The sequence below is a fragment of the Dipodomys merriami genome, unplaced genomic scaffold, assembly GCF_024711535.1.
Source record: "Dipodomys merriami isolate MVZ:Mamm:240054 unplaced genomic scaffold, mDipMer1.0.p SCAF_2, whole genome shotgun sequence".
NCBI classification, from domain to species: domain Eukaryota; kingdom Metazoa; phylum Chordata; class Mammalia; order Rodentia; family Heteromyidae; genus Dipodomys; species Dipodomys merriami.
This window is the reverse complement of record NW_027203381.1, coordinates 56,864,840-56,892,598: the sequence shown is the minus strand read 5'-3', so window position 1 is coordinate 56,892,598 and position 27,759 is coordinate 56,864,840. Positions and strand designations below refer to the sequence as shown.

Here is a 27,759-nt window from a genome sequence, read left to right as displayed (position 1 = left end):
GTTTTTTATCCTTAATGAGAAACTTAGGCACAAGGTTAAATGATTTGGAATGATGGAAGTGAATTTTGAGTCCAGGGCCTCATACATATTAGGCTAGAGCTCTACCACTGAGCTGCACCCTCTGGTACTGCATTTTTTTTGAAGGTACTGTAGTTGGACAGACTAATTGGGTTCCTTATACTAATTCTTAGTTATATTTTAGATGAAGTGGGGAACAGTATTGAGAAAAAGATTATATGACTCGGGGTTATATCAAGAAAGCAGTTGAAAGAGAAGGGATATGTATACTAGTTGTAATTGTGAGTTAGCCTAAAGTGGGAGTAAACATGATGGAACCAAGATTTTTGAATATTCCTAAGGCAAAATTTCGAATGCAACTTCCTTCTGGACTGATTGCTTTATAGGGTGGATTTTACTTTTTATTTCTAGTCAACAAAGAGTAGCTGCATATATTTATGAGGTATAGTGTGACATTTAAAGAGGTGTACAGTGTGTAATGATCAGATCAGGATGGGTTTTATTTTATAGGAAAAATCCTCATTTTGCGGATAAGTTTCCATTATATGTAGGGCAAGTTTCCATTATATGTAGCCATCAGTTAAGAGAGAGAGAGAGAGAGAGAGAGAGAGAGAGAGAGAGAGAGAGAGAGAGAGAGAGAGAGAGAGTGTTTGTGTGTGTGTGTGTGTGTGTGTGTGTCTTTTCTTTAGTTTCCTCTATCCTACAAATTAAAAAGCCCTTGAATTTGTATTAAAAGAACATTGGGTGCTGGTGGCTCATCCTTGTAATCCTAGCAACTCAGGAGGCTGAGATCTGAGGATCATGGTTAAAAGCTGCCAGGGCAGGAAGTCTGTGAGACTCTTATCTCCATTTAATCACCAGAAAACGAGATATGGTGCTGTGGTTTCTGTGGTAGAACGCTAGCCTTGAGCTGAAGAGCTGAGGGACAGCCCCAGGCCCAGAGTTCAAGCCCTATGACTCCCCCCCCCCCCCAAAAAAAAGAACATTGTGGTAGGGTACCAGTGCTTGGGCCTATAATCCTAGCTATTTAGACTGAGATCTGAGGATTGTGGTTCAAAGCAAAGACAGGAAAGACCATGAGACTCTTAATCTCCAGTTAACTACCAAAAAAACAGAAGTGGAGCTGTGGCTCAAGGGTTAGAGTTCTAGCCTTGAGAAAGAAATAAAAAATCCAAACAACTTAGGATAGCTCAAGTGTTAGAGCACTAGCCTTGAGAAATGTAAAAAACAAAACAAAACTACAACTTAGGGAGAGCACCCAGGCCCTTAGTTCAAGTCCCAGTACTGGTGTGTGTGTTTGTGTATGTGTCTCTCTCTTCTCTCCCCTTCCCCTCCTCCCCTTCTTCCTCTCTCTTCCTTCTCTTGTCTCTCCCCCTTCCTCCCTCCCTCCCTCTCTCTCTCTCTATGTCTCACTCTCTCACACAGAATGGTGTGATATTTAAAATGTAACACTATTTTTATAAGATTAAACAATGTTGTGAATGTCAAATTGATTTAAGGAACTGAATCTATTTGTTATTTATAATTTTACTCCTTATACGGGAGGACAAAAGAAAATGGTGTTTTAGTGAATAAAATAGTTTTGATTTTGAATCTGGTTTTTTATTGTACCGTGAAAGTAAATGACCTGATCCCTCAGTTCTGGGGGGCCTTGCATTCTCTTGACTTACTTGCCTTGCTGGTTTTATATTGTACCATGAAAGTAAATGACCTGACCCCTCAGTTCTGGGGGGGGCTTGCATTCTCTTGACTTGCTGGCCTTGCTGGCATTCTGCCACTTGAATTTTGCCTGTAGCCTAGCTTTTTGCTGGTTATTTTGGAGATGAAGACTTTTCTCTCTGGGCTGGCTTCCAACCATGATCCTTGAGATTGCAACCTTCTAAATAGCTGGAATTAAAGGCATAAGGCATTGACAGCTAAGATTAAGTTTTCTTTCTTTTTCTTTTTTTTGTCGGTCATGGGGCCTGAATTCTGGGCCTGGGTGCTGTCCCTCAGCTCTTGAGCTGTAGACTAGCACTCTACCACTTGGGCCTTAGCCCCACTTCTGGCTTTTTCTGCTTATGTGGTACTGAGGAATCGAACCGAGGGTCTCCTGCATGCAAGGCAAGCGCTCTACCAATGAGCCACCTTCCCAACCCCAAAGTTTTTGTTTTTTTTTTTTGGGGGGGGTCTGGTCGTGGGGCCTGAACTCTGGGCCTGGGCGCTGTCCCTCAGCTCTTCAGCTCAAGGCTAGCGCTCTACCACTTGAGCCACAGCACCACTTCCGGCTTTTTTTCTTTTTGCTTATGTGGTGCTGAGGAATTGAACCCAGGGCCTCAGGCATGCAAGGCAAGCACTCTACCACTGAGCCACCTTCCCAGCCCCCAACCCCAAAGTTTTTATAGCTATTGGATATATTAATATGTTAAATTGGAATTTTATATTACAGAAAAAGTTTAAAATTATATTTTATTTAAAATAACTTATTTAAAAATTGTATTCTAGTATTGTGCTTTAGAAAATTGAAATATTGTTTAGTAGTTATAGAATTTCTTTTCTGAAAGATAAGGAGAAACATGGTAAATTTTCTGTGTATTTAGCCACAAACAATATGAAGAGTGAACTCTGATATAGAAGTAGCTTTGGTTACTAGTAATGTTTCCACATTGATTTTTCAATTAGAAAAATGTACCTCACTATAGCAAGATGTTAAAATTGCTGGGAACTGAGAGGGAAAGAAAAGAAGCCTATGAGTGAGTGGGGGACAAAAAAGAAGGGAAAAGTAGAAGTAATAAAGACATGGTTTTTCTTTATTTTGCATTAATGTTAAGTGTTAGGAAAAGCTATGACTTATTTGATGAGCTCAATTAAAAAGAAAATTTCCTTGGCAATTTTTTTTTTTTTTTTTTTGCCAGTCCTGGGGCTTGAGCTCAGGATCTTGGCACAGTTCCCGGAGCTTCTTTTGTTCAAGGCTAGTGCTCTACCACTTGAGCAATAGCCCCACTTCCGGCTTTTTCTTTTTTTTTTTAATTTAATTTAATTTTATTTGTGAACATACTGTACAGAGGGGTTACAATTACATGGGCAGGATAATGTGTACATTTCTTACCAAGCATTGCAGCCTCCTCCTTTGTTTACCCTTCACATCACTTCCGGCTTTTTCTGTGTATGTGGTACTGAGGAATCAAACCCAGGGCTTCATGCATGCTAGACAAGCACTCTACCACAAAGCCACATTTCCAGCCCTTGACAGTCTTTTTTTTTTTTTTTTTTCCTTATTTTTTTTTTTAATTTTTTTATTGTAAAGATACTATACAGAGGGTTACAGTTACATGAGTGAGGTAATGAGTACACTTCCTCTTGAACATTGTTACCCCCTCCATTGTTTTCCCCCTACCATCCCCTCCCTCCCTCCCTTCCCCAAGGTTCTTTTTTTTTTTTTTTTTTTGATTGTGATTAAGTGATTACTTAATTTCCGGAAATTCCTTGACAGTCTTTTTAAGGGTTCATGGGGCTCTTAAATGACAAGATTTAGCTGAAAGAAGGCCTTAGTAGAAGAGGTGAGGCCCAAAGAAATTGGGAAAGAGTGGCAGTGACAACACTAATTTGTTAGTAAAGAGCCGTGCTAAATTACGAGTACTTTTGTTTTCTCGCTTTTTATAACCAGTCTTTCCCTTGTGGATCCCAGGGTCTCCTACATGCTAGTCAAGGGCTGGGTAATAAATCTACACCTACTGCCCAATAATTTGTTTTTGACACCAGAATAGAGTGCTTCTTCTACCACTATCTGCTTTAGATACCTATCATTTCTGTGGTGATTTGAACCTTGAAGTTGGAAGAGATTTCTTAAGTCCTCTATCAAATCTATAACCTACCCAAAGTAGCAACCTTAACTAATAATTCTCATTAAACTTTCAAACAAACAGGGACTGAACACACTTTGTCTTAAGATGTTCTATTCTCACAAAAATTTACTTTTTATAACATGGTTCTTTCTTCCTGCGATTATATCTTTGTCTTTATAACTTCCATCCTTGTTCTTATTTGTCCACTAGTGCAGCATAGAGAAAGTCTAACCACTTAAAGATCACTATCACTCATCTTTTGTCTTTTTTTTTCTAGGTCAGCATTCCAATTTAACTTTTTAATTTGAAGAGATATTTATTACTCTTATATACATATTTCTAGTTTGTTGGTTTCTTTCAGAATAGTGCACTAAAAGTTGAATACAGTATTCCAGAAGGAAGCTGTTTAAAGCAGAACACTAGGTTTTTGTTTTTGTTTTTTTTTTAATTTTCTTTTGCACTAACCCTAAAATTTGAGCACAGGGACCGAGCACTGTGTCCTTGAGCATTTTTGCTCAAAGCTAATGCTTTTAACACATAAGAGTCTCATGAACTTAGTTGCTCAGGTTGGCTTCAAACTGCAATCCTCATATCTCAGCCTCCTGGGTATAAGCCACTGGTGCCTGGCTGTTAATTCTTTTAAGTTGGTCAAAGATTATATTTGTTCTTAGCAACCATATCATTTTAAGAGCCATATTGAATTTTTGTTAGAGTAAAAGCTTTAGATTGTTTTCTTAGGAATTGTAGTTCAGGTGAAATATACCCATGAAGTGTATTTAAATATTTTAACATTATTTGTTAAACATTAAAGTTAGTAACAGTGATACATAGCTGTAAAAGGCTGCACTCAAGAGGTTGAGGCAGGAGGATTTTGAGTTCAGGGCCAGCTTATGTAACATAAAAGTTCCAGGCCAGGGGCTGGGAAGGTGGCTCAGTGGTAGAGTGCTTACCTTGCATGCCTGAGGCCCTGGGTTCGATTCCTCAGCACCACATAAACAAAAAAAGCCGGAAGTGGTGCTGTGGCTCAAGCTGTAGAACGCTGGCCTTGAGCTGAAGAGCTGAGGGACAGCACCTAGGCCCAGAGTTCAGGTCCACAACCGGCAAAAAAAAAAAAAAAAAAAAAAAAAAGTTCCAGGCCAGTCTGGTCTCCATAGTGAGACCCTAACTTGAAGAAACATTAATGTTTAGAAATAATTTACAGTATTATAAAGAATATTTTCACATGAACATTACAACTTGGAGAGGAATGGGAGAGTAGGGATAGTGGGAGAAAAATGAAGGAGTGGGTAGCAATGTTTGACAAGAAATGTACTCGTTACTTTTGTAACGTAACTCCTCTGTATATAGCACCTTTATAACAAATAAAATTTTAAAAAATGCAAAAACCCCCAAAAGAATATTTTCTTTTTTTTTTTTTTTTTTGGTCTGGTCATGGGGCCTGAACTCGGGGCCTGGGCGCTGTCCCTCAGCTCTTCAGCTCAAGGCTAGCACTCTACCACTTGAGCCACAGTGCCACTTCCGGCTTTTTTCTGTTTATTTAAGTGGTACTGAGGAATCGAACCCAGGGCCTCATGCATGCAAGGCAAGCACTCTACCACTGAGCCACCTTCCCAGCCCCCAAAAGAATATTTTCTTGTGTAATCACATAACAAGCTTTTGAGCTTAAGTGACAAATCATTATCCTCTCCATCATATAGGTAAACTCATAGCTAGAGATACTGACTTATTAACATCACATAACAATGATTAGTGAGACTAGTTCTCAGGTCTTAGGAGTATATTCTGTATGCTTTTTGTTGTGGTAACTAGAAGTATTTCAAAATAAGACATTGTCAATAGGTTTTTAATAATGATTCCCTTTGCTTTAGTGACTTGGTAACACTTTATTTCCCCCAGGGACTATTAATTCATTTCCATGTTTATCCCATACTGGATTGTTTTCATGAAGGTCCTACGTTACCATTGTTAATTTCATGAAGGTCCTACATTGCCATTGTTAATTTTGTTTGAATGAATAACATGGGTTGGCTGGGTGCTCAAATAGTAGAGTGCTCAAGCAATAGCTTGACTGCAGATGAGAAAATTAAGAGAATGACATTGGAAAAAAATGGAATACAAAAAATAACAGTACAAAAAATGATGCTGGATATTTCTCTGCTTGTATTTTAGCTTACTATAAAAATTAAAGGATTCATTCTACAAGCATCTCAGTTCTAGGCAATACTTTTTTGTTTTGTTTTGTTTTCTGGTGGTTAATTGGAGATAAATGGACATTCCTGCCCATGCTGGCTTTTGAACCATGATCCTCAGATCTCAGTGTCCTGAGGAGCTAGGATTATAGCCATGAGCCACCACTCCTGGCCTTAGGCAATACTCTTATTAAATTCTGTTACTGAATTCCTCTTCCAACAGTGCTTCAGAACATATAATAATTTAAAAAAATAACTTTCTATTTAAGTCGTTTGTCGGGCTTGAACTCTGGGCCTGGGCGTTGTTTTTCAGCTCTTCAGTTCAAGGCCAGCACTCTACCACTTGAGCCACAGCGCCACTTCCAGTTTTCTGGTGGTTTATTGGAGATGAGACTCATGGACTTTCCTGCCTGGTCTGACTTTGAACCCTGCTCCTCAGACCTCAGCCTCCTGAGTAGCTAGGATTACAGGCGTGAGTCACCAACACCTGGCTTAAAAATATTTTTAAGGCCCGGCAGGTGGCTCACGCCTGTAATCCTAGTTACTCAGGAGACTGAGATCTGAGGATCAGCGATTCAAAGCCAGCCCGGGCAGGAAAGTTTGTGAAACTCTTATCTCCAATAAACCACCAGAAAACCGGAAGTGGTGCTGTAGCTCAAGTGGTAAAGCATTAGCCTTGAGCTGAAGAGCTGAGGGACAGCACTCAGGCCCAGAGTTCAAGGTCCATGACTGACCAAAAAAAAAAAAAAAATATATATATATATATATATATATATATATATTTAAGCATGAATAAAATATTATTTACTAGGCAATCTTGTGAATATTATAATTTATAACACATTCATATTACATAATATGTATATTACATGAATCTTTACAACAGCTCAATGAGGCTAAGTATTGTTATTCTTATTTAACTTGAATTGGAAAGGTCAGCTTGATCAGAGGGTAACATCACTGGGGGGGGAGAGAAAAAGGCTTTTAAGAAACTAAAATTCATGTTCTAAGCTACTGTACTGAGCCTCTTTTCTCTGTCACTCAGACACTGCTATCTAACAAGATACTTTTCTTGTAGTTGTGTGTCAATTGTCATTTTATCCTTGTACAGTTTAATCTCATATATAATCTTATACATGTCAGCTTAGTTATAAGTTACCAATCTGAGCCCTTTATTTTTTTGTCAATCATGGGGCTTGAACTTGGCCTAAGCTCTGTCCTTCAGCTCTTCAGCTATAGATGGAGAAAAGATAGATTTAGGAGGTAATTAAGAAGAGGAGGAGTTTTCTCCAATGTGTCTCAGTACCTTTAACAGGGCATGTAGACATTTGTGGGGTTTTTGGTAGTCATAATGACTGAGGGCTTATTTCTAGCATTTAGGGATGCTGAATGTCCTATTGTGCCTAGGACATTTCTTCACAATAAGAAATTGTTTTTCAGTGCAGGAGGATAGTAGCATTTATTGAGAGAAAGGAATATGGAGGTAAGATTGAAGTTCAGTTTGAGCCCGGGCGTTTGTTGTTTGTGGGTACCTAGTGAAGAAATACCATAAAAAGGTAGCCATGAGTTTAGGAAATATAGACACAAATATCCTATTTAGGTGTTGTTGAGGTGTTGGATATGAAATACAAAAAAAAAAAAAGTTTGAAGATCCGCTATAGGATGTAGAAGTAGATGTTATTAATATACATTGTTACAGAACACCAGTAAAATAAATAGAAGCTGAAGGAAATGATATTTTTACCTGGGAAGTTCACTCCATTCTTTCAAATAGGATGGAGAGACAAAAGAAGGTCCTAAATGTATTTGGTAGCCAGAAGGGTCCTTCTGGGATTAGTTCAGTAGGGTGGGTGACAGAGGAGGAAATTTGGTAATAGTATTTATGGCTGTGTAGGAGGTGAGGAGAGGGCAGCAAGTAAATATAGACTGTAAGTTCTCTTTTTACCCTCTGAACTTTCAAACAACATATATGTATACTCCAGTTGACAAATGGACATTTGTAGATATGTCATAATTTGTAGGTATCTGAGTATTTCATTTTGTTATTTTATAAAAATAGCGAAAGAAAAAAATGGAAACACTCGTAATCTTAGTACTTACTGTATTTGAAGTGTGGGAACAGGCAAACTACTAATAGCAAATCCTCAGTCTCATTGGAATATTTACTGCACTCAAACCAGGTATATGTTGAGTTTCTAGAAAAAAGAACAGAATTAAAAAATAGTATTAAGCAAATTGGAAGAAATATTGAATATTGTAGAGCTTTAAAATAAAATAGGCTTAATCACAATAAAAAAAAAAAAAAAGAACCTGGGGAAGGGAGGGAGGGGGGATGGTGGGGGGAAAACAATGGAGGGGGTAACAATGTTCAAGAGGAAGTGTACTCATTACCTCACTCATGTAACTGTAACCCTCTGTATAGTATCTTTACAATAAAAAAATTAAAAAAAAAGGCATGTCTAACCATTAAATGCTTAAAAAATAAAAAATAAAATAAAATAAAATAGGGCCAGATGCCAGTAGCTCACACCTGTAATCCTATCTACTAAGAAGGCTGAAATCTGAGGATTGCAGTTTGAAGCCAGCTCACTTACAAGAATGACTCTTCTTTCCTCATAATTTGATTTGTGGCTTAAGTGGTAGAGTTCTAGCATTGAGTAATAAAGCTCAGGGACAGTGCCCAGGCCCTGAGTTCAAGCCCCAGAACTGGCATAAAAAGAGCAAAGAAACATAGGAATTTGTGCCTTTTTTTTTTTTTTGTGGTGGGGCTTGAACTCTGGGCTTGGGCGCTGTCCCTGTGCTCTTCAGCTCAAGGCGAGCTACCGCTTGAGCCACAGAGCCACTTCCGGTTTTCTAGTGGTTTATTGGTGATAACAGTCTCACTGCCCCACTGCCCGGACTGGCTTTGAAATGAGATCTTTAGATCTCAGCCTCCTGAGTAGCTAGGATTACAGGCGTGAGCCACCAGTGCCCAGCTGTGCCGTATTTTTTTTTTAAGTTGTGAAAATACTGTACAGAGGGGTTACAATTACATTGGCAAGATAATGAGTACATTTCTTATCAAGCATTGTAGAGCCTCCTCCTTTGTTTTCCCTTCCCATCTCATCTTCCCCCCACCCAAACCTCCCCCACCAACCAAAGTTGTAAAGTTCATTTTCGATATAACGACTTGTACTTCTCGTTGCAATGGGTCCACCTGTATCCCTATCTAAAAAATTTGTTTTTTCCCTTCCCCTCCACAAATTATAACAACATCAAATACAGTGGAAAGACTTGGAAAAAATTATATTAAGTGAAGTAAGCCAGGCCTAAAGAAACATAGGTCCCATAGGTCCCTTATTTGCAATATCTAGTATATGTCTGAGTCAAGCAGAAAAGGTCAGATAAGTTGATATTAGGGAAATGAACCCTAAGATATGCATTCAAATGTTTTTTTTCTTTCATGCGATTGTTTCTAACACATTTATAAGATTATTTCTTTGTTGCTTTGTATGTCCCTCCCCCACGGTGTATAACCCCTGCTTTCACTGTATTTTTTTAGTTCTCTTAAAACATAAAGATCTGATTTTTAACTTGCAGATATATTTTTAGGAATGATTGATGTATAAAGAGGGATCACACTCTTTCAGAATTGTCTATGAGGGTAGCTGGTAAAGGAAAAAGAAATATAAAAAATTTTAAAGTGATAATAATCTGAACATATTTCTCTGTGGAGTGTGAGAATAGGTAAAGGTTGTAAGTTGTTGAGAAGAGGATAGTTAGTCAACAAACATTAGTCCATGTAAAAGCAGGATGACAATGGATCCAGAGTAGGGATAAATGGGTTTCTACTTGAATAGAAGAAAGAAGGGGCACCTATTTGAGTTGGAAGGAAGATGAAGATGATGGATTTGAAGGTAAAAAATATATTCATTTATATATAAAACAATAGTTTATTTTTTCTGAATGCCTACTGTGTTTCATTCTACTGTTAGGGGATATGTATTTCTTGTCACTAAAGAGGATAACATTCACCAAGCACTGGTGGCTCATACCTGTAATCCTAGTTACTCAGGAGGCTGATATCTGAGAATCACAGTTGAAAGCCAGTCTGGACGGAAAGTCTGTGAGATTTTTATCTTCAATAAATTACCAGAAAACCAGAGTGTTTTTTTTGCTTTTTGTTTTTTTGTTTTTTGTTGTTTTTTGGGGGGTCCGGTCGTGGGGCCTGAACTCTAGGCCTGGGCGCTGTCCCTCAGCTCTTCAGCTCAAGGCTAGCACTCTACCACTTGAGCCACAGCACCACTGCCGGCTTTTTTCTTTTTGCTTATGTGGTGCTGAGGAATTGAACCCAGAGCCTCAGGCATGCAAGGCAAGCACTCTACCACTGAGCCACCTTCCCAGCCCCTGTTTTTTTTAATATGTATTTTTTATTGTAAAGGTACTGTACAGAGGGGTTACAGTTAAATGAATAAGGTGATGAGTACATTTCCTATCGAGCATTGTTACCCCTGCTTTGTTTTTCCCCTATCATTCCTTCCCTTCCCACCTTCCCCAACTTTTCCCCTCCCCCAAAGTTATAAAGTTTGTTTAGAAGTTGTGTTATGGCTCAAGTGGTAGAGCACTCACCTTGAGCTGAAGAGCTGAGGGACAGCACCCAGCCCCAGAGTTCAAGCCTCACAACCAACAACAAAATTGAAAAAAAAAAAAAAAAAGAGGATAACATTCAGTGAAGCTGGGAACTTTTCTGCCTTAGAGGTATTCTTTTTTTTTTTTGTCAGTTGTGGGCTTGAACTCTGGGCCTGGGCGCTGTCATGAGCTCTTTAGCTCAAGGTGAGCGCTCTACCCTTGAGCCATAGCACCACTTCCAGTTTTCTAAGAAGTTTATTGGAGATAATTTCACAGACTTTCATGCCTGGGCTGGCTTTGAAGTGCAGTCTTGAGATCTCAGCCTCCTGAGTGGCTAGGATTACAGGCGTGAGCCACAGGCGCTGGGCAAGAACCTGTATTTCTTTGAAGTAGGATGTGAGATTCTCTGCAAAACAGCTAAGTGTTAAGGAAATGGAAAAATCTGATGGGAGAAAATAAAAATGGCTTTCTTTTTTCTTTTTCTCTCTCTTTTTTTGTTGCTGAGGATTGAACCCAGGGTCTTACCTATGCTGATCATGCTCTGTCCTAAGCAGTACCCCCAGACCAAAATGATTGTTTTTAATAGGTAGATCACTAGACATCTCTTGTCTGTTAATATGATGCATTATTGTTGAACTGTGTCCCTCACTCTCAGAATTGAAGATATATTCATCTAGGATTAGAATTGTTCAGAGCTGTTGAATCTGAGAGGCAAAGCCAAAGTTATAAGGGATTAGAGGAAGGATATTGTTGAAATGAAACATCATGGAAATAGAATGGACCAGGGTGCAACTGAAGGACAGATAAAGTAGGAACAGAAGAAAGCAAGCAAGCTGACATGATTAGGGTATATATGAGATGGCTATTTTTTTTTAATTTATTAATCTAGCCAGGAAGCAGTGGCTCATGCCTATAAGCCTATCTTCCCAGGAAGCTGAGATATGAGGATCTTGGTTCAAACCTGGCTCAGGTTTGAAACTCTTTATCTACAGTTAACCCCCCAAAAGCCAGAAATGGAGCTGTGGCTCAAATGGTAGAGTTCTAGCCTTGAGCTAAAAAGCTCAGGGACAGCACCAGACCCTCAGTTTAACCCCAGGACTCATATACACAGACTCACAAAAATTATTAGCTTGAAATAATTATACAATACAGAGTGTATCTGTAGTGTATGCTGATCGATCAGGTTAATTACCATTTTCATATCCTCTAGACTGCTGGCTGTTTGGAGGTAGAGTTGCAGACTTTTCTGCCTATCTTTGAACCACATTCTTCAGATTTTTAGCCTCCTGGGTAGATAGCATTACAGAAGGCAGCCATTTATTCTTTCGGAACGCTTGAGCTCTCCTCTCTTCTAGATTTTCATTGTATAAAATTTTCACTGTAAAAGGGTCAATATACACTATAGTCTTTGTGTTGTGCAACACTAGACCTTATTCCTTCTAAAAGTATTTTAGAACCTGTTACGCAGCTTTACCCTTTACCCTTCCCACTAGACTTTTTGGCTTCCATAAATCAGAAATCAGCTTGCACAGGCTTATTTTGTTTCTCCCTTATTTCACTTAAAATGCCCTCCAGTTTTATTTGCTGTAAATGACAGTATTTGCTTATTACCTTTATGTCTGAATAATATTCCATGTGTGTATGTGCTACATTTGCTTTACCTGTTTATCCATTGATGAGAACTTGGATTGATTACATATCTTCACTATTTTTAGTAGTGTCACAGTAAATATAACATGCAGGTGTCTTTGGGCTTATTGGATAACCACCCAGAGGTGTCATATGGTAGATTATTTTTTCATTTGTGTGTGTGTTTGTGCACACGTGTATATGCATGTGTGTGTGTATGTTTTTCTCTCTGTAGGTTGTCTCTCTACTCTGTTTGCTTTGCTACAAAGCTTCTTAGTGTGATACAGTTCCATTTATCTATTTTTGCTTTTTGTTTCCTGTGGTGTTTTGGGGTTTGTTTTTTTCTTTTTTTTGCTTATGTGGTGCTGAGGAATCGAACCCAGGGCCTCAGGCATGGAAGGCAAGCGCTCTACCACTGAGCTACCTTCCCAGCCCTGGGGTTTGTTTTTTTGCTTTTTTTTTTTTTTTTTTTTGCTGGTCATGGGGCCAGAACTCTGGGCCTGGGCATTGTCCCTGAGCTATTCAGCTCAAGGCTAGCACTCTACCACTTGAGCCACAGCACCACTTTTGGGTTTTTCTGCTTATGTGGTGCTGAGGGCCTCATACATGCAATGCAAGCACTCTACCACCGAGCCACCTTCCCAGCCCCATTTAAAATTTTATAATTAACATTTTTTGTGTGTGTATGTGAGTTTCATCAGTGCTTTGTAAATTTTTATTGTAGAAGTCTTTCACTTCCTTGGTTGGATTTATTCCCAAGTATTTCATATCTTTTATGGCTATTGTGGATTGGGTTGTTTTCATGATGTTTTTCCCAACAAGTTCATAATTGTTATAGTATAAAAATGCTGGTGAGCTGGGCGCCGGTGGCTCACGCCTGTAATCCTAGCTACTCAGGAGGCGGAGATCTGAGGATCACGGTTCAAAGCCAGCCCAGGCAGGAAAGTCCGAGAGACTCTTATCTCCAATAAACCACTAGAAAACCAGAAGTGATGCTATGGCTCAAACGGTAGAGCGCTCGCTCGCCTTGAGCTGAAGAGCTGAGGGATAGCACCCAAGCCCAGAGTTCAAGCCCCACAACCTACAAAAACAAACAACAAAAAAAATGCTGGTGATTTTTGGATTGTTAATTTTGTATCCTGCAACTTTACTGAATCTGTTTATCTAGTCCAATAATCTGTTGGTGGAATCTTTTAGACAATAGGGCAGGTATAACCTGATTATATGACACAGAATGATGACAGAAGATAACATTAAGAAGGACTGTGAACTAGTTACCAAGGACATCAGTCGTGGATTTAAATAGAGGCTTCAAGATGATAGGGATGAAGGGAGAAGTGTTGCTACATGTTGTGTATTAAATTTGTCTCCATGAAGGCAGAAGAATGAAATTTGGTGTGTGGTCAATAGTTTCTACGAAAGTGACCAAACTCCTTTGGGAGGGATAACTGGGAACTTCCACTTGAAGGTAGGGCCAAACTTCAGAATAGCACAAAGGATTGAGGAAACATTTTCTGAAAAAACTCAAGATGCAGGGAGATTAGCTCTGGTGTAGTGGACATCATCCTAGGACACAGTAGGATCAGTTGAGGAGGATGGATAGGAAGTGAGGGAATCACAGATCCGGGATTAGAATAGGAGTACAAAAGATAGATAACTAGAGAGATCTGAATTTGTATAATACGTATGACAAAGAAATTAGTTGGCCTAAAAATTTAAATGGATCTGTTGTTTACTACCTTCTTACTTGAGTTTTTGTAGTATTGGGTCCACCAGGAGGGAGACAACAAAGATGGTGAGACTGGTTTATTGTGTTACTAAACCATTGTATTGAACATCCATCCACATTTGTGTTTTCTATACATGTAATAACCACACTTTATCTTCATGTAAGCCACTGATGAGATTCTTGAGTGGAGAAAGGATTATTAACAGAATAGTAATGTTCCTGGAGAGATTTTCCTTAAGCTTGGCCTTTTTCTCTTAACAGTGGGAGAAATGGTCATATAATCAGTTAATGTCTGCTTATTCTAGTTTCAAGTTATTTTTATATGATAGGAAAATTTCTTTTATCATCAGTTCATATTTCAGTTAATACACTTGCATACCACCCATCGTATTTATTTACAAGTTCATAAGCTAAATCTAGCTTCTACATACAAGGGAAAACGTATGTGTTCTTTGTCTCAACGCCAGCCTGACTTCACTTAACATAATTTTATAGAGGTCTTTCCATTTCATTATAAAGACAGAGTTCTTGAACACTTTCTACCTATCTGTTAATCCTCAGAAAATGAGATTGATTTAATACAATTTATTCATAATGAGCTTTTTCAGGTTTCTTTCCTTGATGATCTTTTAATTGATTTCTTATAAGTCAGAGGTTTTTTTTTGTTGTTGTTGTTGTTGTTTTTTGTTAGTCGTGGGGCTTGAACTCTGGGCCCGGGCACTCTCTCTCAGTTCTTCAGCTCAAGGCTAGTGCCCACTGCTTGATCCACAGTGCCACTTCCAGTTTTCTGAGTGGTTCATTGGAGATAAGAGTCTCATGGACTTTCCTGCCCAGCCTGGCTTTGAACTGCAATCCTCAGATCTTAGCCTCCTGAGTAGCTAGGATTACAGGTTTGAGCCACTGGTGCCCAGCTAAGTCATAGGTTTTTATCGGTGAATAAACACCAAATTTTTTACTTTTTAAAAATCGGAGCAGCATTTGCCCAACGTGGTCTTTCCTAATCTCTCATGCTTCCTCTATCAAAACTAGTTCTGAGATCACACCTGAATAGGTAGAATTTATTTGGTTTCTTGAGTTATAATTCTTTTTATCTTGGTGATGCAAATTCACTCATGAAAGACAACTTTCTTAAGTACTTTAATTCCTTGAGAAGGATAATAATTCATCCTCTCAGATGACAAGTATAGTCTTTGTCATATTGACAGTATTGCTTCTTTACCCCTTTTGGCCCCTTGTCTGCTTGTCTTTGGCAAACTTTGAAGAAAATCTTAAATTGTGGTTAATTTTGATGTTTAAAAAAAATTATTTTTCACTGCTAGAGAATCGAATGAACCCAGGGCCTTCTAGGTTTTTAGTTGTTGTCATTATTTTCATTTTTTTGGTGCCAGAAATGGGACTTGAACTTAGGGGGGCTGAGTGTTGCCACCGAGATTTTTTGCTAAAGGCTGGTGTTAGATCTACCACTTGACCCACAACTCACTTCTGGCTTTTTGGTAGTTATTTGATATTAGAGCCTCAGACTTTCCTGCTGGGGCTGGCTTGGAACCTCTATCATCAGATCTCAGCCTCCTGAGTAGGATTACAGATGGGAGCCACCAGTGCACACTCTTATGCATTTTAAAATCAATATACTTAAGCTTTCTTTGTAGTCAGGACTAGTTAGCAAAAATCTTGGTGTATAAAGTTTTTCAGATTTGGGGGAGCAGTCCTTTGCATTCCAAAACTACAAATTAATTCTCATCTAGGAACAAATTTCTCCAGTTCATTGCTTTTGGCCAATATCAGGAGTTGCTGAAAGTGTTTGAAATGCCTAGTTTGTGACACTTAATGTTAATGTGTAACAACATTTGAATAGTTATCAGCTTAATTAGGCTTAACTACATTATCTGACATCTTGGGACACCTCTATGAGGTAAGCGATATAATTTTTATCCTCAAGGCCTTGAAGTTCATTGATGAAGAAGTAGGATACAAACCTTGGACTTATAGGAAAATTTTAATAGGTAAATATTTAGGATGCAAGATTTTTTTTTAACACTTTCTTTGGTCTTTGGAGAACAAATGTTTATTAACATTGAAGTATATAAAATATTTTTAATATTGCAGATCTAGAAATGGCCATTGCATACTGGAACTTAGTGCTTAATGGAAGATTTAAATTCTTAGACTTATGGAATAAATTTTTGTTGGTAAGTTCACCTTTTCTGTAGTTTCATACGTTTTCTCTAAGATTATGTTGTGTTTAAAGATAAAACAACATTTTCAAGCATGATAAACTATCAGAACATCTGATATACAATGAGAAATTTGATTACTAGAATTCCAATCAGTTGTTTACATTCTTGTATTTAGTATTGTCTGGTCTGTATTTTTTGCAATTGTTTTAGGTTATTTAAATGTATTCTTATTTCTTAAATAGGAACATCATAAACGATCAATACCAAAAGATACTTGGAATCTTCTTTTAGACTTCAGTACAATGATTGCCGATGACATGTCTAATTATGATGAAGAAGGTAATGAAATTTTTTCCCCTACCATTTTTTTTTTTATAACCTGCCTTCCTATATCTTTTATTCCACACTCTTGAATTTTCTATCTACTTCTGTTTTCTTTGAGGTTGTACTTTTTTTGTTGTTGGTCATGGGGTCTGAACTCTAGGCCTAGCTGCTGTCCCCAGCTCTTCAGCTCAAGGCTAGCGCTCTACCATTAGAGCCACAGTGCCACTTCTGGCTTTTTTCTGCTTTTGTGATGCTGAGGAATCAAACCCAGGGCCTCATGCATGCGAGAGAAGCACTGTACCACTGAGCCACCTTCCCAGCCCTGGAGTTATACTTTCTTCTCCTGAACTTTTATCTGTGTTACTTGTTAGTTTCTTACTCTTTTTCTCTCTTTTGGGGAAATATTGGGCTTAAACACGGAACCTTATGCATGCTAACCACATGCCTCTATACTCTTCAGGATTTATAAAATACCGTTATTGTTAGCAATATATTTCTAATACTTCCTTTCAGTTCCGTCCTATGGGGTACATGTTGCTTAGAAGTAGGGTGCTTATCTAGCATGGCAACACCCTGGTTTTCATTCTTAGCATTGGAGGGGGAAAAACTCCAGGCAGTGTTGTTTCATTAAAGCACAGATTTTCAGTTTTCCTTTAAGAATGCATTTTCTTAAGTATTTTATTTACTTGTGTGTATTTTCAGTTTTTTTGTTAGTCTTTTTCCTTTTATTTTTTGTTGGTTGTGGGGCTTGAACTCTGGGGCTGGGCACTGTCCCTCAGCTCTTCAGCTCAAGGCGAGCGCTCTACCACTTGAGCTACAGCGCCACTTCCGGTTTTCTGATGGTTTATTGGAGATAGGAGTCTCAAGGTCTCTCCTGCCTGGGCTGGCTTTGAACCGCGATCCTCAGATCTCAGCCTCCTGAGTAGCTAGGATTACAGGCGTGAACCACCAGCGCCCGGCTTTTTTGTTAGTCTTATATGTAAGCTTGATTGTAAACTCTGTAAGTCCACTGACTGTCTAATTTGAAATGCTTTTCTGCTGCCTGGTGTGATACCATTGACATTCAGTAAATCATCAACGAAATGCTTCTGTTTCTTCATATATGCACAAAAACGATTCTCCATCCATTACTACCAGCACATGCACTTTTGTGGCTCTTGAAGTTGCGGTGATTTATATCGACTTCCTCTGTAGTCCCTTGGAGAACTGACAGGATGATTTTTTGAGATTATTAAATATGGAAATACTCTTTGAAAAATCTTTTATGGCCTTCATTCCTAGAACCATTTAGGCTGGCCAGAGATGATAGTTTTCCTTCTTCCCTTCTTCATTGTTGTGTATATATAGTCTTTACTAAAATGTGACAAAAATGTTGAATCCTTCCTGTGACTAATAATTGTATTTTCTGTTAGGATAGAGGGTTTACTTGTTATTGGGCAGTATTAGGGTTTGAATTGAGGGCCTCATGCCCATTAGCCAAATGTTTTATTGATTGAGCATACTCCCAAGCCCTCTGTTAGGTTTTTATATAAAGCTAGAAAACTTCCTAGCTTGTGTAATAGAGGTTTGGGGATAGGCATGTAGGTATATTCAGACATGTATATACTGACTCACTTTAAAATCTTTCAGTAATTGTCATGAAGTAGGATAGAGTTTGACACTATCATTTGTAAGAGCAGCTTGTTTCTTCCTGCAACAGTGGCAGTGTGCCATCATGTCTTGGTTGTCCCTTAGGCTACCAGTTTATATTCTTTGGCACTACTGAGATTAGAACTCTAGGTCTAGTGCTTGCTAGATAGGTGCTTTACTATATGAGCCATGCCTGTAGCCCTGCTGCCAGTTTTGACCAAATCATATTTCCATTGCCTGTCATTGGTTACTTTCAGAAAACTATAGTACTGTATTGATTGATTACCAGGAGTTATTTTCATCATTCAAGTAATATGAATACATAACATATTTGGTATAGAAACTATCAATACTAAGTTTTGAAAGACTTCTCATTGGGAATAGGTAAGAATGATATCTGAAAAAACTGGGCACTGGTGGCTCATGCCTGCTATAATCCTGTTACTCAGGAGGCTGAGATCTAAGAATCATGGTTCAAAGCCAGCCCTGGCTGGCTAATTAATCACAGAAAAGACTTGAAGTGGAGCCATGTCTCAAGTGGAAGAGTGTTAACCTTGAGCAAAAGGAGCTCAGGGCCAGTGCCCAGGCCCAGAGTTCAAGCCCTAGGAATGGCTAAAAAAAAAAAGAAAAAGAAAAAGAAAAAAGAATGATATCTGAGGAAGGAATTTGTAAAAGCCCCAAACGACTCTATTAAAAGACTAGCCCTATCTCTACTTTTTTTCTTCCATTTTTCCCACATTTTTTTCTTTGTTCCAGGAGCATGGCCTGTTCTTATTGATGACTTTGTGGAATTTGCACGCCCTCAAATTGCTGGGACAAAAAGTACAACAGTGTAGCACTAAAGGAACCTTCTAGAATGTACATAGTCTGTACAATAAATACAACGGAAAATTGCACAGTCAATTTCTGCTGGCTGGACTGAACTGAAGATCAATCCTCATATTCAAACTGAGGGTTGAGACAAATCTTTAAGGATACATCTTGGACCATATCGTATTTCATTCTCCTAATGGTGGTTTGGGCTTGTCTTCTAGTCTGGGCCGCTCTAAACATTTATAATTCCAACATTGTGGATTTCATCTTATATCTGTGGACCATCCTAGTTTGTTTTCCCATAAGTCTTAGAAGCTTTATGGTGATTATTTTGAGGTTTCCATTCTTGCATAAAGCACAATGCTGTCTTCATCAGAAAAGTTTGGCATAAGAATTAAACATAATGAACATCACAAACAATTTATAAAAACTTCTTAAATATATGCTTTGGGCTAGTTGCAAAGACTATGCTGATAGCACTTCCAGTGAGAGTGATATATTTAAGTGTACTGAATCTGGAATGGTGTTTTTGTTTTGGGGGGGATTTAATTTTTTCCTGGCAAATCACATGTATCATTGATATGAGTAGAATATCTGATGAAAGAAATGTCAAAATGAGAAAATTTTTTAGGATACTTGGTGCCTATCCAAAAGATGTATTGTGTTTTAGACTCTTGATTCCAAAAAGGTTCCACAGAACTAGTCTGCACTTACCTTTACCTAGGTGGTCCTACAGGGAGCTTTTATTTAGAAAACATCTGCATAATGCTAGATCACACTCTGGTCTACATTATGCACTATGTAATTGGATTTCATTATGCTTTTGAAATACTATATGCCTATCAGATACGTTAAACTATTTAATTTGTTTTGAATGTTTTGGATTGCTCCACAATACAATGTTCTAAATTTAGGCATGAGGGTTTATTTTTTGCTTTTTCCTTCTTTTTGGTCATCGCACTATGGAATACAAATGAAATTCTCTTAATTTATAAGAAGATAGTAGGAATTAAATTTTGGAAATGGTTGTGATGAGCCATGAAGTTCAATCTTTATAATATAGGTACTGCTCTTTCAGACAAGTAGTCCATTTTTGATGACTTGTTATTTTGTTGAAATTGCTTTAACTTCTAAATCACTGTGGTTGCCAAATATTTAAAAACTTCAAGAGCAAAGATTTTCAACCATCCATATACTTTATGCAGAATACCAATCTGGCTTTTATTTTTGTAAATTATTTAAACTTTTTTTTGTTTCTCTCAAATTAGCTCAGTTTTCACATTAAAGCAGTATGCTCTCTTGTATTTATTTTGCTCATTACAAGGCCCATGCACTGCTTTCCTGCTGAAAACACCCATTTGTGTTTACCTACATGTGAAGGCTTTAATTACTTTCTTAAATGTTTTGATAAGGCAAGTTAAAGATGATGAGCTTAAATTTTAGATGACCATGGCCATTATAGTAGAAAAAGATTTTCCTTGGTGTATCTTGGTACTGACAGTCTAGTATTGATATTAACAAAAGATGTACTTCAGAGTAGCAGTGCATTTTATACAAGAATATGTGTTTAAGAAACAATGACATACTAAAACTTGGATTTACTGATTTGAAATTGATTAGAAGTCTCATCCACCTAGATATTATGTTAATATTCCAGTTATAACTTCAAGGATACAGTTCTACCAAGAGAAAAATTTGAAAATTTTATTTGGTGAAAGGAATTATTAGAAAAAGCAAAAAAGAAGAATCCTGCTGTTTTCTTGATTTCATTGTAACTATGAAGAGGAACTTCAATTATGAAAAAAAATTCAAGAGATATTTTACTGTATTGTTTCCTGTCTTGAAGATTTTGAATTATGATATTGTTTTCAGATTATTCAAGTATGCTGTGTTTTGAAATGAGATTTCATTAACTTTTTTTCGACAATATAATTTTTTTCCATAAAAATTGGATATTGGTTGTGTGGCCTAGTGCCTTGAGTTTTACAAATATTTCCTTTTAAATGCAAGACCTTTTCAACAAAATAGTGTTTGTCATCAGTATGGTACTAAACATTTATAATTACTGTGTAATTATAAACAAAAATACATAAAGCTTTGAATATAATTATGTAGCATAAAAGTTAAGGTTGTTCACTATGATGGCATCTTAGAATTAAAACTATTACTAGGGCTGAAAAGAGAAAACTGATTTAATATGGTGTGATTATTCTGAGGATAAATGGTTATAGATAATGTTTTGTACTGAAAAAAGCTTACACATATGATTCTGTGTGTGTGTGTGTGCGTGTGTGCGTGCATGCGCGCATGTGTGCGCGTCTAAGAGAAAGACACACACTTGACTTGAATGCTTTAATTCACAAGCATTTCAGTCTTCATTCTGGTCAACTTCCCATGCTGATCTCTGTTTCAAACTGAACCACAGGTACAGTTTCCTTTTTTGCCAAATGTCAGAACAAGTACCCATTTTAAAATGTAATGCTTTTTAAATAGTAAAATGTATAAAATTAGAAGTACCCACATATAAAAATATTTGAGATCAAGATTATCTTTAGTGAATATCACCTGCATATATCTGTAAGTTCAACTGTGTTTCTTAAGATCCCTGTCATATTACCAACAGAGGCAATAAAAGCTTCAGTAAAATTGCCATGATCTTTTACATATTATTTCAGTGTATTAGTTTTATAAAAACTAAAGCATATCTGAAAACTTTCCCAGGAAGAATTAAGTACTCATGGAAAGAGTTTTGTAAGATTTTGGGGAGAAAAGATCTGCCAAATCCTGTTTACTACATTTGAAATGTTTACAACTATACTGGGCTGCTTTACTTAATTAACACCACTGTAGTTGTGTAATATGGCATTGTAAGTATATGTCCTTATTAGACTTTTAAAAAGACAAAGTAAATTAACAAACATGGGAAATATTTTAAATATCTTTTCTGGAGAATTCTTATTTATGGAAGGTATACTATTTTCCTCAAAGATTTAAGTGAAGTGTTATTTATTTTTTATTTGATGATAATCAAGAAATTTGAGTAGTTATAGCTAGTTTAATGTACACTCTGCTTAGATTCTTATACATGTTACTATTAGGATCACAGATTGTAAACTTGTAATTTTTACATATGAATGACAGAAGACCATTAGACAACATTTTAGAATAAAAAAAGACAGTAGTGCTGGGGAAATTGATTATGGTTCACAAAGTATGCCTTTGTAAAATTGAATCAACACTTAACAAGAATTAATTTATGTAGTTATAAATGTTGAACTGTGTATACTTAATAGGAACTACCTTGGCACCTCAATAGTTTTCTTTAAATGTTACCTTATACTTTTAATAATACGATTTATATTGAATACTTAGATGTTTTGATAAAATTTTATCAAATTTGATAATGTTTTCAAATGTGAATTATTTAACATATCTTAAGAGGACACAAAACGTGAATTGTGATTTCTATATAATGTGACAAATAGGGTTCAAATTATAGCTCATCATTTAATTGATTATAAACTTGAGTATATTTCTGAACTCTTTATTGCCTCCATTTTTGCAATCACAGCAGTAATTTTTATTTCATAGGTAGGTAGTTAAGGGCATTTGCCCTGACACTTTTACCTTTGATTCTTAGGGTAAAAGGGGGGAAAAGTTTTTTAGTTAATTGTGGGAATTCCTAATAGTACCAATGTCTTTTTCCAGGGTTATCCTTACCATTTGCTTTTTTGGTTGAATATGTGCTTTATTTTTATACCTGATTTTGGAGGCAGAAATATTCTTTAAACTTACAAAAACAAGTGTTTTTTTGTACTGCCTGTGACCAACTCATTTATGTGACAATTTTTTATTACTCTCAGTGGAAAGTTAATGTGGCTTTTGTGACTTGTTTCATTCATTTTTTCTTTTCTAAAAAAAATTGTCATAAGGAAATTATGATAAAAGGTGCACAGCATTTGTAGCAAATGGGATTTCTAAAAAGGTACATCTGTGGAGTTTTAAATGAAAATTAAAGGGAATCATTTTGTAGTTACTCTTTAAATAGAAATTTGAAAATATTTTTAATTTATGTGTATCTAAAAAATTTATTCTCTTACAAGTATTGCTTATTTTATCTATTGTAGGTTAGTAGTGTTTCATATAAAACTTGATTTGAGTTGTTTTGGTTTTCGTTTGGTTCTGTGGGGGTGTAGGGTGGGCAGGCAATGATGTATTTTGCTATGTATCTCTGATGACAGGCTTGTGATCTGCCTACCTTGTACCTCCTGTGTGCTGAGATTATAGGTGTGTACCACAGTGCTCAATTTGGTTGTTGTTTTTTTGTTTGTTTTTGTTTTGTTGTTCCAGTCCTGGGGCTTGAACTCAGGACCTGGATGCTGTCCCTGAGCTTTTTGTGCAAAGCTAATGTTCTACCACTTAGGCTACAGCTTCATTTCCATCTTTTTGATGGTTAATTGGGGATAAGAGGACTCTTCAAACCAGTCTTCAGATCTCAGCCTCTTGAGTAGCTGGAATTACAAATGTAAGCCACCAGTCCCTGGCTGTTATTTTTATTTTCTATTTTTTGTGCCAGTCCTGAGATTTGAATTTGGGGCCTGGGCACTTTCCCTGAACTTTTGTGCTCAGTGCTTTTGCTCTACCACTTGAGCCACAGTTCCACTTCTGGGTTTTTGGTTAATTGGAGATAGTGTCATGGACTTTCCTGCTTAGGCTGTGTTTGATCTCAGCCTCCCTAAGGAGCCAGTATTACAAGTGTAAGGCACTGGCAGTGGGCTTGATTTTTTTTAATAATTAAGAAAAAAAAAAGTAGGTAATGGCTGAGGGAACATCACCTCTCTGGAAAATCAGTGTACTAGAAATGTGATACCTGATATTAAAACTAGCTTTGAAAAGAACAATCTAAAGAAAAGAAGAATTTTGAACCAAAGCAGTGAAAATAAGTCATAATTTGAAACAGTGGAATGTTTGAAACATCTAGGGCATCATGTGAGTGGTCTAATGAGCAAGTAAAGGGAGAGGGAAGGAAAGAGTAAATATCTTTGTATTTAGAAAGTATATATTAAGTCCATGTTAAAGATTAATATTAAAGTTTTATTTCAGATTATGAAGTATTCTGAGAAGACACTGCATCTAGTGGTAAATTTGGGAATAGTAAATGAGGTTTACAACAAAAATGTTTTAGGGCATAAACCATCAGATGACCAAGAGGCAGTACTAATGTTACAGTGGTTCAGATTTATTTAGAAGCTTTCACAGAGATAGCATGTTTAGTTTCCAAGAAAATGCTAATGCTGTCAGCCCCACTAGTGTTGTTCTACTTTAGTATTGAAATAATAGGAATGAATGGGCTTATATTTCTACGATCAGGGGGGGGGGGAGTTAGCGGGGGAAGTGTTGGTATAGGTCCTGGTACTTGAACTCAGGACCTGGGTACTGTCCCTGAGCTGCTCTTTGCTCAAGTCTAGTTCTCCACTTGAGCCAAAATCCCACTTCTGGCTTTTTCTGAGAAGTTTATTGGAGCTATGACTCTTGCAGACTTTCTTGCTGGCTTCGAATCATGATCCTCAGATCTTAGCATTCCAGTAGCTAAGATTACAGACATGAACCACTAGTGCCTGGCAATTCCTAAGACTTTATTACAATATTAAAACAACCACCAAAACACAGCTTTGGTGCTGGGGATGTAGCTCAATGATGGAGCTTGTGTTAGGTTAAACAAGTCCCTGGGTTCAGTCCTCAGCACCAACCCCAGCTCCTTTTAAGTATAATCTATGTACCCTAACTAGCTATGTGCATTTCAACTTTTAGCAAATTCATAGAATATTTTTTTAAATCATCCAGTTTTAGAACACTTTCATCAGACAAGAAAGTTCCATTTATTTCTCTGCAGTTCACTTTTTTTTTGGGGGGGGGGGGAGGGTCCAGTCATGGGGCCTGAACTCTGAGCCTGGGCGCTGTCCCTCAGGACTTCAGCTCAAGGCTAGTGCTCTACCAGTTGAGCCACAGCGCCACTTCCAGCTTTTTTCTTCTTTTTGCTTATGTGGTGCTGGGGAATCGAACCCAGGGCCTCATGCATACAAGGCAAGTGCTCTACCACTGAGCCACTTTCCCAGCCCCTTCACTTTTAAAAAAAATTAATTGTTGCAAAGATGATGTACAGAGGGGTTACAGTTCATCAGGTAATGAGTACATTTTCCACAGTTCACTTTTGCTCCTTTGCCCAGCCTCGGGCACTCACAGGTAAGTCTTTCTGCATAAATCTTAACTATAAATTCCACCTGAGTAATAATACATTCCACTACACAATTTGTAGTGTTCCACGTTGTTCCCTGCTGTGTTATGTTTTATCTAGGTAATACCACTGTGTTCCATTATCACTTCATTCCATTATGAACAATGACAGCATCAATGTTCACGTACATGTCTGTGAAGATACTTTATCTCTTGCACAGATTGCCAGTACAGAATTATTGGGTTGTGTAGCAAATTTAATTTTTTTTAAAACAAACGTTTCCAAAATTGCTGTATCATTTAGACACATTCCTACTACAGCACAGAACAGTTTTTTCTCACGTCTGGGACAGGATTTTATTATTTCTCTTCTGGTGACCTACTATACCAGTTTATACCATGCTGTCTTAACCTATATACATGAGGGATGTACAATTTGGGTGAGTTTCAAATGGGGATTGTTGTAACTTAAGGTAAAGTATATGGACACCTACTTCCTTCAAGGTGGTATTTTTATTAGGTGGTTATTCCAAGGACCCTCAGTGGTCTTGGAGGAGAGGTAAAGTTTGGAGTGTCGCTGGTAGCTGGTGCTCTGACCACTACTGTACACTACTGTGTGTTTTACAGCTGTCCACCTAGTCAGTAGCTGGGGTCATTAACACTGCACTGACGATTACAATCTCCCTGTTTTCCACATCTTCCACTTCTGAGATAACTTTGGGAATGGAGTATCCTTAAAAAGTTTATTCACTTGTAGCTATCAACATTCTTATACAGGTATGGCCCAAACAACCTTCAGTGATTGCTTAAAAACCATTATAAAAAGCTGGGTACTGGTGGTTCACACCTGTGATCCTAGCTACTAAGGAAGCTGCGATCTGAGGATTGCAGTTTGAAGCCAGCCTGGGCAGAAAAGTCCCTGTGAGACTGATCTCCAATTAATCATGGGAAAAGCCAGAAGTGGTGCTGTGACAAGTGGTAGAGCACTAGCTTTAAGTACAAAGAGCATAGGAACAGTGCCCTGGCCAAGTTCAAGCCCCATAATTGACAACAAAACAAAAAAACTAATTACATGTATTCATACAGTGGGGTGATTTAAAAAAATTTAATAGGAAGTGGCACTGCGGCTCAAGTGGTAGAGTACTTCCTTGAGCTGAAGAGCTGAGGGACAGCACCCAGGCCTAGAGTTCAAGCCCCATAACTGACAAATTTTTTGGACATACACAAACAATTAGTATAATGAACCAGTATCAGCATGCTTCGTATGGCCGGTCTTCTCTATATGCCATCCCTCTTTTGGACCTTATTTTGAAGCAAGTCTCAACAGATCATTTAATTTGTAAGTATTATAATGATTTTTAAATATAATCATAATTCTGTTTTTCCATGTAAATACAATTTCTTAGTGTTAGTAACTAGTCAGTATACACTTATCCTGAAGTTCATCAGAATTCAAGAAAGTCCATAGGTTACATCATATGTCTTTATTCTAAACTTGAGGATCCTTAAACCTCTTGGAATTGATTTGAGAAAGCAGTTAAAGAAGTATAATTAGGTCAACTATATTGATTGCTTGTACTGGGTCCCTGGTTTGTTTGCCTGCCTTGCTCACTTGAGTGCTTTGTCACTTAAACCATGCCTCCAGCCCTGCATATTGCTGATTATTTTCGAGATGGAGTCTCTGACTTTTCTGCCCAGGCTGACTTTGAATTGTTAGCTTCTTAGGTCTCAGCCTCCTAAGTAGCCCAGCTTGTCAACAGACATAAAACACTTTGTTGAATTTAGAATATATTAAAGAGCTATTAAATCTTAGTAAAAGGACAGCTCAATTTACAATTATGCAAAATATTTGAATAGACACTAAAATACACAAATGACCAAAGTATGTGAAAAGATGTTCAGTACTGTTAGTCATTAGGGAAATGCAAATAAAAATGATGCTATATCTTGACCTCTGAGACTGCTTTAATCATATAAGTCAGGGTGGAGTGCCTGCCTTGCATACTTGGTGTCCTACGTTTGATCTCCAGCAGTTCCCCCCCCAAAAAGGAAGAAAAGATGGACAGTAGAAACTGAGGGTGTGGTTAAAAAAATTATAATTGTTGGTAGGATTGTAATCTGATGCAGCTGCTTGGGAAAACAATTTGTTCCTGGCAAAACATGGGAATTAGCATGTGACCCAGAAGTTTTACTTGGTATAAACTCAAAATTGAAAATGTATAAATATAAATATAAATATAGCATTACATAGAATATGGAAAAAGTAAAAACTGCAAATATTAATGTGACAAGATTATGGAATAGAACTTGGCAATGAAAAGGAAGTATTAAGATTCTATGGCGGGGCTGGGAAAGTGGCTCAGTTGTAGAGTGCTTGCCTTGAATGCATGAGGCCCTGGGTTCGATTCCCCAGCACCACATAAGTAAAAAGAAAAAAAAAAGCAGGGCATGGCACTGTGACTCAGGTGGTAGAGCACTAGCCTTGAGCTGAAGAGCTGAGGGACAGCGCCCAGGCTCAGAGTTCAGGCCCCACGACTGGACCCCCCCAAAAAAATTCTATGGCATGGATAATCCGTGAAAACATA

At 37.6% G+C, this 27,759-nt stretch overlaps 1 protein-coding gene across 6 annotated transcripts in view; it reads left to right on the top strand.

Annotated features, from left to right (window-relative positions):
- The window catches only part of Dcun1d1 (defective in cullin neddylation 1 domain containing 1), a 48,379-nt gene extending 25,132 nt beyond the window's left edge, over positions 1-23,247 (top strand). For all 6 annotated transcript variants that reach the window (XM_070029668.1, XM_070029669.1, XM_070029665.1 and 3 more), the window contains exons 5-7: positions 16,104-16,186; positions 16,417-16,513; positions 18,884-23,247. In XM_070029668.1, the coding sequence (XP_069885769.1) occupies positions 16,104-16,186; positions 16,417-16,513; positions 18,884-18,963 (260 nt within the window). In that variant the 3' untranslated portion in view covers positions 18,964-23,247. The remainder of the gene's footprint in view (positions 1-16,103; positions 16,187-16,416; positions 16,514-18,883) is intronic.
- The last annotated feature ends 4,512 nt before the right edge of the window (positions 23,248-27,759 follow it).